This window comes from Rhamphochromis longiceps, linkage group LG20 (genome assembly GCF_057381845.1).
Source record: "Rhamphochromis longiceps isolate RC_006_pf linkage group LG20, R_longiceps_female_GT1.1, whole genome shotgun sequence".
NCBI classification, from domain to species: domain Eukaryota; kingdom Metazoa; phylum Chordata; class Actinopteri; order Cichliformes; family Cichlidae; genus Rhamphochromis; species Rhamphochromis longiceps.
In genome coordinates, this window is record NC_140576.1 from 3,702,862 (window position 1) to 3,716,865 (window position 14,004).

At 40.7% G+C, this 14,004-nt stretch overlaps 2 protein-coding genes across 2 annotated transcripts; one reads left to right on the forward strand and one right to left on the reverse strand.

Moving 5' to 3' along the window:
- Positions 1-18: 18 nt before the first annotated feature.
- Positions 19-2,369, reverse strand: cfap276 (cilia and flagella associated protein 276). Its single transcript, XM_085392970.1, has 5 exons — positions 2,172-2,369; positions 692-805; positions 493-608; positions 320-414; positions 19-142 (listed from the first exon to the last, which is right to left on the reverse strand). The coding sequence occupies exons 1-4, from the start codon at positions 2,244-2,246 to the stop codon at positions 327-329; spliced, it is 393 nt and encodes a 130-aa protein (XP_085249096.1). The 5' UTR covers positions 2,247-2,369; the 3' UTR covers positions 19-142; positions 320-326.
- On the forward strand, positions 639-13,472 carry elapor1 (endosome-lysosome associated apoptosis and autophagy regulator 1). The gene is made up of 23 exons (XM_085392969.1): positions 639-778; positions 2,385-2,632; positions 4,160-4,280; positions 4,399-4,579; positions 4,703-4,850; positions 4,938-5,018; positions 5,114-5,219; positions 5,311-5,460; positions 5,634-5,722; positions 5,884-6,061; positions 6,287-6,415; positions 7,006-7,096; positions 7,191-7,296; positions 7,392-7,523; positions 8,869-9,132; positions 10,000-10,176; positions 10,263-10,413; positions 10,801-10,894; positions 11,065-11,166; positions 11,355-11,481; positions 12,007-12,185; positions 12,309-12,474; positions 12,558-13,472. Exons 2-23 carry the CDS (start codon positions 2,546-2,548, stop codon positions 12,687-12,689), a joined length of 2,991 nt encoding a protein of 996 aa, XP_085249095.1. The 5' UTR covers positions 639-778; positions 2,385-2,545; the 3' UTR covers positions 12,690-13,472.
- The last annotated feature ends 532 nt before the right edge of the window (positions 13,473-14,004 follow it).

A 14,004-nucleotide genomic window follows, 5' to 3' on the forward strand; every position in this document is an offset into this window, starting at 1 on the left:
ACACAAACAGAATAAAGAAGCATTGAAAGAACTCGTTTATTTTCAGGGCCGAGGTCAGCAGTTGTTAGAGATGTTAGCTCTTGAAGCTTCATGCGGAGCTGAAGTTCTTGTGCTTTGTAGAGCAGCCCCTGTCTGAAGACGCCTGTGAAGCAAAGATAAGTGCATTGTGTTTGTATTTGGACACACCTGACTCCAGACAAAGACACACTCCTCCCAGGGTCAGTGGATTAGGGTTGGAGTTGCAGTTTTAGAAGTATTAGGTTTCTCTGAGCTGATGAAACATTTGCAGTTCATTGTGATTGATTTAACCAAGCTTTACCTGTGTGTCAGCTGATGCGAATAGAGCGCCTCTGTTTGTCGACCCACACTGTGATTCCATTTTCTGCTTCCTCCATCTCTAAGTTTGCCTCTTTCCTGTAAAAGTACATACAAATAATCTTAACACAGTTGAACTACCTGATGCACCACTGCCAAAACATCACAAACACCCGCCTGTGGTCTTCAGAGACAGTCTCCTTCTGGTACAAAATCTGGTTCTTGCTCCAGAAGCAGTTCTTGTGGTGATCGTAGACCGCGTTTAGCTGAAGGTCGAGGCTGTCGTTTGGAGTCTGTGGTTGAGTACAGATCAGTCGTTCAAAGTAGAGATACTTCAGCCTTTCTGTGGTTTCATAAGTGAATGCTGACGACATACCTGTGTACAGTTCAAAATACTCCGCTGGGTGCTGGACACAGTGGCTGTGTCGTGGAGGCGACTCCAAGGTTCCTCAGTCTGGGCGATGTGAGTTGGTTTATTGTATGTTTTTTTCTGCAGGATAAGAAATAAGACTAATTCCAAATTTCCAAAGAAACAATATGCATAGATTCCAAATTTCAAACTTATTTACATTTTTAAGCATAGAACGACATCCACGTAGAATGAAATCTTACAAATGGTTTTTATAATTCTTATAAAATTTTATAATTCATTAGATAACAATAACTAAGTGCACTAGGTAACATGCTTTGAAATGTTTTACCGTGTATTTTTAAATACTGCATACCTAGATTTAATTTACTTCATTTATCAGTTACCTACATATCAAGTGACATTATAAGGATTAGGTACCCGTGTCCAAATCTACTTTTCAGTCCTTAATTATTTATCACACTGTTAAGCAGTGGTTATACATAATTTCAGCAGGGGAATACTAGGACTGTGTGAGTCACTCCGTGCCACCGTGTTCCCCGGTAAGTTAAAAAAAAAAAACATGTCATTAATATTTTAAAATGACAATAAAAGTAACAAAGGAGCCAAATAATCTGCTCCAATCCAGACAACAAGATATTTATTTGCTCCTCTGGCTCTGTACTTCTGTTCATTTCAGTTTAAAAAAAAAAATAGATAAATAGATACTACAATTCTGATGTTGAAATTAAATATTTTATGTTAGTACTAAAAAATCTATGTGTGAGATGTAAACAGAGATTTGAGGAGTAAATGTGACCTTCTCATGAAAACAATTAGGTCCAAAAGAAAACACTAGTTGTAGCATCCCAGTTTTTCAAAACAGACCAAAAAGCTTTGTGGAACAGAGTCCTTTAGACTAAGAAAATAGGAAACTTACAGGTGTCAGAACACTGGAAGTAAAGAACAAAAATATAATGTGTTAGAATATTTATGTATACATTTATACTTATATTTATAAGGCCCAGATGGTATTCTTATTAAAAAGTAAGACCTTGTAATACAGCCTGCAACTAAGGGTGTAATTCCCCCAGTGTAAAGTAAAATTTCAGTATAGTTTTTGTGAAATCAAAAACATCATGTACACTTAATAATATGTAATTACTTTCTTTCTTCTTTTTACACCATATTTATCATGCAAAATTTGGAAATATCGTTAGTTTCTCGGCTAAAATACTCGGTACTTACTCACTTCTTAAAATTACTCACAGTATAACTTGTTACTTCTTTCCAAAAAAAAAAAGTGTTGCCCTTTTACAAGTAAATTACACCCTAATTTCATAAAAAACAAAACAAAAAACAAAGCAAAACATAGTACACTCTTAATAATAAAGTGCTACTAGTGTAAAAAGTATATTTTGGTATAACTTGTTGAACACAAAGCATCAATAACGCCTCCCGGAGGTTTCTTTAGGAGATAAAGTTATAGTAATTAAAGCTAACGCACCTGCTGCGGCCTGTAGCCGCAGAGAGTGAGGTCGTTTTCTACCCTCGGAGAGGGGAAAGGATCCCGGTTTGACATATTTAGATCTACAAACACTGGTCCAGATTACTTTGTTTGATTTTTTCTTTTTGCGGCCTTTAAACGACTCTAGCTAAAGCAAGACGTTTACAACCCGGTTTCTCAGCAACAGCAAACTTCCGGTTAAACCTTTCACAGGAAAACGGTGATCGTTAAAAGGTAACTCGGACTCAGAGTAAAAACACCAAGCCAATCACATCCCAGAGTGTGAGAGGGAAGCCGCGCCTCCAGCACCTGAGGGCGCAGGTCAGACCTCTTCTCCTTCGTCTCCATCACTTCAGCACCGACAGCAGGTGACCATGCAGCCCGGCCTGACACACCTGAGCCACTGCCTGCTGTGGCTGCTTTTTCTGCAAACCTCCGCGGATCTGCCCATGTGCAAAGAGGTGAGGCGATTCATATTATTTATTTATTCGTTTTTGTGATTTCAGTCATTTCTAAATCACCAAGGGATTTATTTCATGCGTGTGCTGCGACAAACCAGCTGTATTTATAATTCACTCTAGTTCTGGGGGTGCAGACAGATGCTGGTACATGTACTGTGTGCTTCAGACTTTCAAATATATGAAAGGTTGAAAGGTTGGTCTAGAAAACACACATATGTTTGATGTAACACATGTTCAAGTGAAATGCTGAATCACTCTTTAAACTAAAAGCAAACACTAAAATGAGCACAAACAGCAGTTTGTTTGAGCAGTTTGTGAGATTGAACATATGTTTCCCCTTCAAGTGTTTAAAGTACTCCTACACTTGTTTTACTAGAGGTCCCACATACTACACAGCCTGCTCGCTCTCTTACAGCCTCCATATCTGTGGTCAGTTTGCATAACAGGAGTAGCTTGAGATAATACTCAAACCACTCCTTTTGATCAGCACACTTTGCACCATATGGACCTCTAGGCTTTTATTTCAGTTTCAGAAAGCAGTCCTGCTAGGTGCTCCTTTCCCCTCTGTGACTCTTGTTTTCAGCCCAGTTTATTTCACCATGTGGCACAGCGGTCATAATGTCCCGTTGCCCTGGTTTCCCTGTGTTTGTTTAAAGAGGGCAATTAAGCTACAGCACATCTCCAGTTCGATGCATTTTTACATCAAATCCTCCCACCCAGGACCTGCATTCACTTGATACCCTAGCACAGCTAATGTTGCAGCTCTAATTCAAAAACACAAGGATGGAGGAGTGCAGCTGCTGCTGTGTTTCTGTTAACTATTAATCCCATGAAGCTGTGTGGGTGTAGATTGGCGTGGCAGATGACCTTCCTTGGAATATCACATCCTTTTATTGACCAGTGACCAAATCTCCAGTTTACGCTCTGTGCCTGCTGTGTGTTCATGCCTTGTTTCAGTGAGGTTAACTTAAATGTTTTGTCTCCTCCCAATTTACCTCATTATGGGTGGGACTGTGTTTGTCATTCGACTGAGAGCTTTTGTTGTCTTCAAAGTTCTTCGAGAACACTTAAATTAAATGTTTACAAAGGGACCGGTCGAATCAGCATCTCTCCTCTCAGCTGAGTAAACCCTTAAGGCTGCAGAGAAGCAGCAGTATCCTTGATAAGCGTGATTAAAATAACAGTTGAGACGGGCTCCTGGGCAAATATTAGCCTCCGCTTTTATTTGTAAAAGAGGCTGTCCTGGTTTGGCGAAAAGATTCCTGAAGTATAAGGCAACCTGGAATTCTTGTTTTTTTTAAAACAAGGGTGCAACAATGAGTTTAGTGTTCCTGTGTGTGAGGAATTTACATGCTGAACATGTGAGGAATCAAAATGGGCAGATAAACTGCAAAATAATCCTTATTTACATTTGCATTTTTTTTTTAAATTTACAGTTATTATTCCCACTTCCGGCTGTGCAAGTTATCCATTGTGTGCTTTTATGTCTAACTGTGTGAAACTCACACCTGTGTTTCATCCCTGCAGTCAGATTATCACTTTGAGTACACAGAGTGTGACGTCTTCGGGTCGAGATGGAGAGTTGCAGTTCCCAACAAAGCCGACATATGCACGGGCCTCCCAGATCCTGTCAAAGGGACTCAGTGCAGTAAGCAGTAACCTACTTTTATTTCAGGCATTTTCTCCAAGTCTTCAATCTGCACAACAGATACGCTCACTGTCAGGTGCACATCTCCATTCTCAGCATGTGCTTTGTCTCCTTTAAGCGTTCTCTTGTAATGAGGGGGAGTATCTTGATATGCAGTCACAGCAGTGTCAGAAATGTGCTGCGGGCACCTACTCTCTGGGCACCAGCGTGGCCTTTGACGAGTGGGACAGCCTGCCGACTGGTTTTGTCACTCACGGCGTGATAACGAATGAGGGGAATGACCAAACGGATTGCTCCAAGTTAGTATTCACAGTACCAAGCCCCCTCCCTCCTCCTGTCAAGATTTATCTGATTGATTGAGGCCCTCTGTATCAATTTTCAAAACCTTTTTAAACTGTTGCTGCTTGCTGATGTTTTTGCAGCTCAACCTGGACACCAAAGGGTGACTACATAGCCTCAAACACAGATGAATGCACTGCGACGCTGTCCTACGCCGTGAACCTGAAACAGCCTGGAAGTCTGTCCTTTGAATATTTCTATCCTGACACCAGCATCTACTTTGAGTTCTTTGTAAGGATTGTAAATGACTGCTGCTTCAGCTGACACAGATCACCTTTCGGTGTGAGTATTTGGTGAAATGTTCTCGTCTTCCTGCAGGTTCAGAATGACCAGTGTCAGTCGACAGACTCTAACAGCCGGTGGATGCGGATCTCAGAGAGCAGCTGGAGCAAATACACGGTTTGTCCAGGAAGCAGTTTTAGCACTTCAGTGCACTCAAGGCCAGCCCTGGGGAATTTTTGAATAAATGAATGCCCCACTCTGTCTCTGTACAGGTCGAACTAAATAAGGGCAACAATGTGTTGTACTGGCGAACTATAGCATACTCCCTGCAGGGCAGTGCTGTCAAACCTGTGCTGCTGAGAAACATTCAGATATCAGGTAAGATAGGAGTGCAGCAGGCCTAAACTTTTCCCTTTTCCCACCAACACGTTGTTTCTGTTAATGATTAACTTTTTTTGGTTTTCTCCAGGGGTGGCCTACACATCAGAGTGTTTCCACTGTAAACCCGGCACCCACAGTGCAAACCCAGGGTCCGCACGTTGTACCCCCTGCCCCGCTGATACCTACTCCAATAAAGGTGCCACTACTTGCCATGAATGCGAGGAAGATAAATACGCAGGTATGCCCGTTTGCTTATCTCTGTCCAGGTGGAGTAAAGCGTTCTTACAGACTTACAACTGCTACGTTCCACACACATGCAAATGCAGCAGTTACTGCTTAGTGGTCAAGTTAATCTTTTCTCAGGACTTAAATGTGTGCTGTGCGTTTTTCCTCATCCAAAAACATTTCCAGTCGTCGGTTCAGCGAGCTGCAAACCGAGACCTGCATGTACAAGCAGTGACTACTTCTACACCCACACCCCCTGTGACTCTGAGGGAAAGGTAATGATACGTGGAAGTAGAGCTCCTGCTGGCTCAGTGGAGGTTTTTCTTTAAAAATCGCACTGGTGTAAATGTTAGGCTTCATTTAACATAAATGATCTGATTGAGCTGTAACGCTGCCACTGCTGCCTCTTCTTTTTGTGTATTGGTGTGTGTCTCAGACTCAGCTCATGTACAAATGGATCGAGCCTAAGATCTGCAGTGAGACTGTCGAAGGAGCACTGAAGCTTCCCGCGTCAGGGGAGAAGCAAACCTGTCCGCCATGCAACCCGGGTTTCTTTGTCTCCAACTCCTCCACCTGTGAGCCCTGTCCCAGCGGATCCTTCTCTAATGGCACAGGTTAGAGCCACTCCGCTCCTTTTTACTGTGTTTTACTGATGTCGGCCTTATAGTTTTATTTTGGCCTTGATCGTGTGATATTAAAAAAATAAGGCAATCATGTTAATAGTTAGTTACATTTTTAGACAGCATGAGAGGAAATGTCATAAGATTTAAGGTGGTATGTCTAATATTGTTGACACTAATGACCTAATATCCTGATGTGATTTTCCACTGATTGCTCAGTTTGCACCGAGTGCCCTGCTGGCACAGAACCGGTGGTGGGCTTTGAGTACAAATGGTGGAACACGATGCCAGCCAACATGAAGAGCACCGTCTACAATCAAGTGTTCAGTGACTCTAACCGGCGTACTGGTGAGAACCTTAATATTAGAGAATGAGGTGTAGGTGGCATGGTGGTGCATTGGTTAACACAGCAAGAATGGGGTTTGAATCCAGTCTGAGGCCTTTCTGTGTAGAGTGCGCATGTTGTCCTCCTGTCTGCATTGGCTTAGTTCAGTATTCTGGTTTCCTCCTGTAGTCTAAAGATGTGTGAATAGTTGTCTGTTTCTGTGATTTAACCCTGTGACAAATGGCTGACCTTTTCATGATGTACTGATGATCTCTTACTATGGGTGAATAGACATAATCATTAACTTGTGGTGAAGAACTTCTCAAAGTAGAAAGATAGCAAAGTGATTAAACAGCCTGAGGCACAGATAATAATTTGCTAGTTTGCAAACTTTCCAAGGCCAAGAATTAAACCTGCACATCAGCTTCAGAAGCGTATGTAATGGTTGAAGTGAATTGTGTAATAGATCCTTAGTTGTAAGTAGGTTAGAGGAATTCATTTAAAAATTAAACTAGTTTGCTTTGGTTTCAAAATTTATCCACAGTATGTTTGCATGTGTACGTTGCTGTTGGGATAAAATGTATCTTACAGCTTTTATCTTTTGTAATGGCAGCGTGGGAGGTGGCTGGAGAGTATATCTACACCACCCCCGGGGACCAGGACACAGACTATTTAATGCTCACGCTCAGTGTCCCTGGATACAGGTGAAGTCAAACAAGAACTAAACATAAAAGTTTCTCTTCAAATTTGAGCTTGAGTTGTTAAAGACGTCTAATAAAACGCCGCTGGTTTTCACAGGTTGCCTCAGTCCATGGTCAAAGACGCTGAGAGGAGTGAGCTATCTCGCATCACCTTCGTCTTTGAGACCATTTGTACAGCTGACTGTAAACTTTACTTCCTGGCGGTGAGGATGGTGTCCCAACATTTTTGTAGCATGACTCCTTCAGGATGTATAATGTGCACATGAATAAATGAATGAATGTGCTTTTGTTTCTGTAGGGATACAATCAGTGGAACAATGATGTGGTGGAGCGTTGGAATGGCAGAAACCACAAGCAGTCATACTCCTACTTGATCCAGAGCAACAGCACCGTCAGCTTCACCTGGACGTTTAAGCGAACAGATGGCACGGTGAGATACAGACACGCATCCCACCTACTCAGGTTGATTTATTTCCTTCTTAGCAAATTCATATTTCAGCTTCAAAAGTAAATTTTTTCCAGACTCCCTATTTAGACCAGGGGTGTCAAACTCATTTTATATTGAGATCCACACAGTGGGTAATTTCATATTAAGTTGGGTGGACCAGTGAAACTACAGCACTGCCTGATAACGCCAGCATGGCTTTTTGGGCATATGCTTTAAAAAATAAATGACTAAAGTACTCTTTGCACTGTAGTTAAAAACAGAAATTTACTGTTAATTTACAGAGAATGTGCTTTTTAATACAGGAAAAAATCTGGACCCACTGTTTTTAAAAATAAAACGAAATAAAATAAAAAAGGGTAGAAACAGGAACTTCACTGTTATGGTTTATTTCTTACTCACCTGTTTACATGTTTTATGCTCGGCTCTGAGAGATTTCTTTGTCAGTAAACTGTACTTCTGTAAAACTGACCTAAATACAGAGAAACTTAAAAAATTATTTTTTCTTTTTTAATATTCTAACACCATCCAGTGGGCCGCATTGGACTCTTTGGCGGGGCCATTTCTGGTCCCCGGGCTGTATGTTTGACAGTCATTATTATCTTCAGTCATCCATCTCTCCCTCAGTCAACTGGACTTTTTAAGTTATTCCTTTTAATGTGGAGTAAATGAATAAATAAAATCAGAATACAATAAAGTCACTAATGCACTTCATGGTTATCAGTTCAATTATTCACATTTAGATGAATAAAATAAGAGCATCATATTAATGTATAATTAAGATGTTGGAGTTTTTACGGTCTTCTGTTTGGGGAATGCTTCAGAACTGGATCGTACTTAATTATCTTCTTTTATTCCTCCTCTTCTACTACTACTGCTTCCTCTACTCCCCATCTTTCTTCTTCTCAACCTCTCGCTCGCACCCCTTGCACGCACACCAAACCTTCAGCCATAAAAACAACGTGTCAGCTTTTAAAAGTGCAGCAATATTCAAGGTTTAAATTTACCTGCAGAGAGATTTGACAGGAGGGCAAGAACACAAAGCAATAAATACTGCAAATAATATGTTTGCAACTGTCTGTCCATGTTTTTAATCCTAACTGGAATTTGCTGTGACCACCTGCTGCAGTGTCATGTTGGTTGTGGTTGATTTGTTGAGAACTTTGTACCGAGTCTCTAGATGGCAGTCTGGAGCTGTGCGTTCACTTCAGTCTAAATGACCTTTGTTCTCTCTGTTCCTTCTCTCCGTTTTATACTGACTATAAAATAGAGCTAAATGATAAACTGCATTCCTGTTAAGCAGGGCACATTTGTATTTCTATTCCCTCAGGAGAGGAACTACAGCGCAGATGTTGCAAAGATCTACTCCATCGTCATCACCAACGCCATCGGAGGCGTGGCCACGAAGTGTCGCCGCTGTGCTCTGACGTCTGTTAAGGCCGGGTCTGCCTGTGTTCTCTGCCCACCGGGACACTACATGGTCAACGGGACAGGAGCGTGTCAGAAGTGCCCGCCAAACACCTTCATTAGGACTGATCAGCCAGTTGGGGAAGCTGCTTGTATTCGGTGTGGGCCAAACACAACGACAAACAAGGTGTAGAACAAAACCCTTTCCGAAAGCAGCACATGAATGTGTCCAGGTGCACATTTTACATTTTTTAGTATTCCTTTTTTTTGTGGAATTGCAGCGTGCAGAGGGATTTAAAACCATTACAGAGAAAAACGTAATGTAATTTGGGGCATGAATGAGGAAAGAAACTATAAAACAGGCTGTCTTTTCTTTTTTCCATTTCTTTTGGTATATCTCACAATAAAACTACACAAATTAATCCCACATGCTCAAACAAATCAATCACTTTACTGTCTGAAATCCACAAGACCCAAAACATTGACATCTTTTATTGTGGAAAGTGATTTTTCTGTTTATTCTGTGATTTCATGTCTGTTGAGCTTCTGTAAACTATCCAAGACGCTCTTTATTCACTACCATTAAAGAAAATTAGTTTATCGTTAATTTGTAAATATGTAAAGAATTTCACTCAAGAAAACAAATCCTCAAAAGACAGTGATTCCTTAACTCTTTAAAGCCCGAACCATTAAATAATTGCTTGAAAATTCTACTTTTTTTAAATGAAATTAAATGTTCATTTGCATATATGAATTTCTATTTGTATAATATTTGCTAGATCTGGCATTTTTTGGGAAATTATTCCTTAAAAAATGTTTTGTGCAAATTTATTTCGATTTTTCAAAGGGAAAAAAATCACACTGATGATACAGAAGGGTCAGAAACAGAAAAACGAAGTATTAAATGTGAAATACTTGGCTCTAAAGTAGCAAAGGAAATCATATGTCTCTGCCATATACATGCCAGCTATAATAGTTGGCTTTCCCACAGACAGAACGTGAGGTGTTTCTCTCAGTGTATGATGTGTGCTGACACGCTCACCTCGTCCTTCAGGCCTATACAGCTTGTCTCAGTGACTGCATACTGGATTTGCGCACAAGCAAAGGAGCACTGCTGCACTACGATTTCTCTCCTTTGGCCAACGTCACCAGCGTCCATAGCAGCCCCCGCTTCACCAGCAAAGGCCTGCGGTACTTCCATCGCTTTAATCTGGGCCTGTGTGGGACAGAGGTGAGAAGGCAACCGTCCAAGTGACGTTTCTTTTTTGCAGAACTGCGTTTGACGTGCATTTTAACCTTGCTGTGTTTCTCTCACAGGGCCGAATGCCAGCTTCCTGTGTGGATAACGTAACAGAGAGTGGGAGAGAGGTCAAAGGTTATGTCTGTCAGTCCACTGTGGTTCCCTCTGACATCAGGAGTCAGAGCCTTGTGTCCTCACAGCCTTTCCTTATTGGTGACTCACTCATTGGTATGAACTGAATGAATAGGTTTTTGGTTTTTGCTGTAAATACAATGAGACACTTGCAGGAGTTTGTTAATCATTTATTGAAAAGTGTGTTCAGATAATAATTAAGCTGGCTGTGAGGATTTGCATTTCTCCTGCTCCTCAGTGTTCAAGGTCATTGGTGCTCCAGAAAAGCAATTTCTGGACATTTGCTTTCAGGATTAGCACAGGTCTTTTTTAAAATTAATTAATAAATTAATAACCCTAAAGATGCTACTAGAAGTGTTTCAGCTACTATTTTTGAACAGTGGAGTGTTTACTCTGCTGGAGTGTAGGGCCATAATTGTATCAAATATACTTTACTTTGTATATCTAATATATCATAATGGCACATGTATTCCAATTCCAAAGGTGTAACCACTGAGACGACACTTGGTAACATCTCTTCTCCACAGTGGATGTTCGCTGCAGCATTGGGCCTGCCAGATGTTCTATTCTATTACAAGTAAGTGAGCTCACAGCTATTCATTCATTTTGTTGATCCATGTAGATGGTTCAGTAGTAAATATTCATTAAAAAAAAGAAGCTTTGATCATCTTTTAGAAATTAAAATGTAACAGAGAATCAAGAGCACTTTAAAATTTCTCACTTGGCGTGTGCTTTTGATGTTTCCAGGTCCAGTGACGCAACTCAGTCTTGTCAACAAGGCCGGTCAGCTACAGTCAGGATGAGATGCGATCCCACAGTGACCGCTAAAAATCGCATCATGCTGCCAAGGTGCTGTAAACAAAAACCGAGCTCGACCTTCGACCTGTCTAGAGTCGACTAGCGACTGCTTTGTTGACAAACAGCAGCCGTTTTTTTTGCACTAATAGTTGTCACATTCAGAGCTGCAGACAGAGTGACTCCCCTTAGATCGTTTTTAAAGCCTCTGACCGTCTGTCTTACTTTCTTTTCCTCCACAGTAACTGTTCAGAGGGGACATGCGATGGTTGCACTTTCCACTTTCTGTGGCAGAGCCAGCATGCGTGTCCACTCTGCACTAAAAACCACTACAGAGAAATCGTCAGTGCTTGCATCCAGGGAATACAGGTAATGCTCCATACCCGCAGACATACTGCCAAAAATCCTCCTCTGCGTCAGATCCATCATCACATCTTTCCACATTTCATGTTGTTTTATGGAAAGATATAATTAGAAAAAAATATTTTTTGTTGCATTGGATTACAGAAAAAATATTTAGACAATGATTAAGATAAGAGATAAAGTGCACTTTTCCTTGTGATTTAAAGTGAAGCACAAGCATCTTTTATGGAGATTAAATGTCAGTTCAGCATAATGTGAATTACAATTTCCAGCAGGTAAGATGAGAAGACTGATAGCACTCAGTTTAAGCTCACTCTTCCAGTGTGTCCAGTTAGCATACTGCTTACCATATCTCAAGCTCATTCATCAAAAGTCTAGTTTTCACTAAATGCTAATCTCCTGCTGCCTGTAGCTAACTGAACAATATGAGCCTGATAGCACTCTGCTTATCAGATCTCTCCACCAGAAAGCATAATTCTCAAGACAGACGAGGGAGGAAAGTTGGACTAAATGCTCGTATGTGTGTTTCAGAGAACCACCTATGTGTGGCAGCAGCCTGTGCAGTGTTACGGAGGACAGCCGCTGCCTGCACAAAAAGTCAGCGCTTGCGTGACTCTGGATTTCTGGCTCAAGTTTGGTGTTTCCACTGGAGCCGTTGCTGCTGTGTTGCTCATCAGTCTCATCTGTTATTTTTGGAAAAAGACACGCAAGTGAGACTATCACACTCTATACTTCCTGTAGTGTTTATAGAACAGCTGGCACATCCAAACCGTTAAATACATCAAAGACAAAACAGAGAACAAGGTGCTGTTCCTGTTGTCTCCCATCTGCAGGCTGCAGTATAAATACTCCAGGCTGATGATGACCTCTGGGGGTAGGGAGTGCGAGCTGCCCACCGCAGACAGCTGTGCAATAATGGAGGGAGAGGATGCAGAGGACGACCTCATGGACCTCACCAAGAAATCCTTTTTCACCAAAATTAAGTCTTTCTCACGCGAGGTCAGTAACCCCCTCATTCCCGTTCACATTGAGCTACTTGAGCTGACTTACCTTGCTTCATGTTGCCATCAATATGTTTCCAGAGAACATCTGACGGATTCGACTCGGTTCCCCTTAAGTCATCATCTTCACGCCAGCGACTAGTAGAGGAAGACTCTGATGATGAAATTGAGCAGATCACTCTACCAAGGCACAGAGGAAGTGTTCAGATGTAGACGTTTTAGCTACAGAGCGGCTTTTTCTGTCAGAAAAAGTTAGACTGTTGATGGATGTTAGTTAATAAGATATTTGCATTACTGAAGAGAATGTAGAGACATACTTTTGAGGATGTCTTGAAAGTTTTTAGAACTAAACAGAGACCGAAATATTTGTTATTGGTCCGAAAATGTAAAGACTGAGAATTTGTTCGTAATTATCACCCCCCCCCCCCCCCCCAATCTCACAAAAAATGTATATCTCAATCTGACTGAGAAATTGGTCCATACTTTCAGTACAGCTACTGTTAGACTACTGTAATGCTCTATTTGTTGGATTGTCCAAATTATCAGTAGAACAACTTCACCTTACACATAGATGGAAATTTGAACATATTAATCCATTTCAATGGCTCTCAGTTCAACACAGAGTCACCTTTAAAATCCTTCTCTCAGTTTATGAAGCACTTGCTCAATGTCTACAACCCGATTAGCTGTCTCAGACCATCAGGGGGAGATTTTTTCCCAGAATTAGATCCAAGCTTTCATTTCTTGTGGTCCTATTCTGTGGAACAAGCTGCCTACTGATGTCTTTTACAATTATTTCAACATTCACCAAGAGACTCAATATCTTTTTATTTCTTCCAAGTTTACACCTGGTAACTGTGTGTGTGTTATTTTAGTTCTTTGCAAAGTTTGTTTTGTTGTTTTTAATACCTTAAGGCATAGTAGACCTTTTATGTTAAGCGTATTGAGTTTACATGTAATGAAATGTTCTACATAAATAAAATGGTCATTGCTATATTTTTATGTAGTGTTGTTTCTCAGTTGAAATACAATATTAGCATCCGTTTGGGGGATATAGTGTATTTTTAAAGCCCAGGGTGTTTTCATGACGTTGTAGGATCCAAATTTATTTAGAACCTGTGTACACGTGACCGTGTATATCTTTTCTCCTCTTTTATACTTGTTTTTTTTTTTTGACATCTTGTTCAGTTGTAAATTTATATCTGTTGAGTGAGTTATATTTGCCAAAGTTTAACATTTTCTGCTGTCTAACAACATACGATTATGCTTTACTGTAAAGTAAATGCATTTTCTACATTAAAAGTCTCTCACCAGGACGTGACCTCTGATGCTGCCTTCACGTACTTTTTTAAAGCTCACTTCACAAATAAAAAAAAATAAAAATAAAGTGGTTGTTGGTTTAAGGACGATAATTATCGTGTACATTTTGAGTCAAGCGGATAAATATGGGTTTTTAGTGAATTTATTGTAAAGTAAACATGCTACAGGAAAAAAAAACACAGTTAACTCTTAATGTTACATCCTGTTT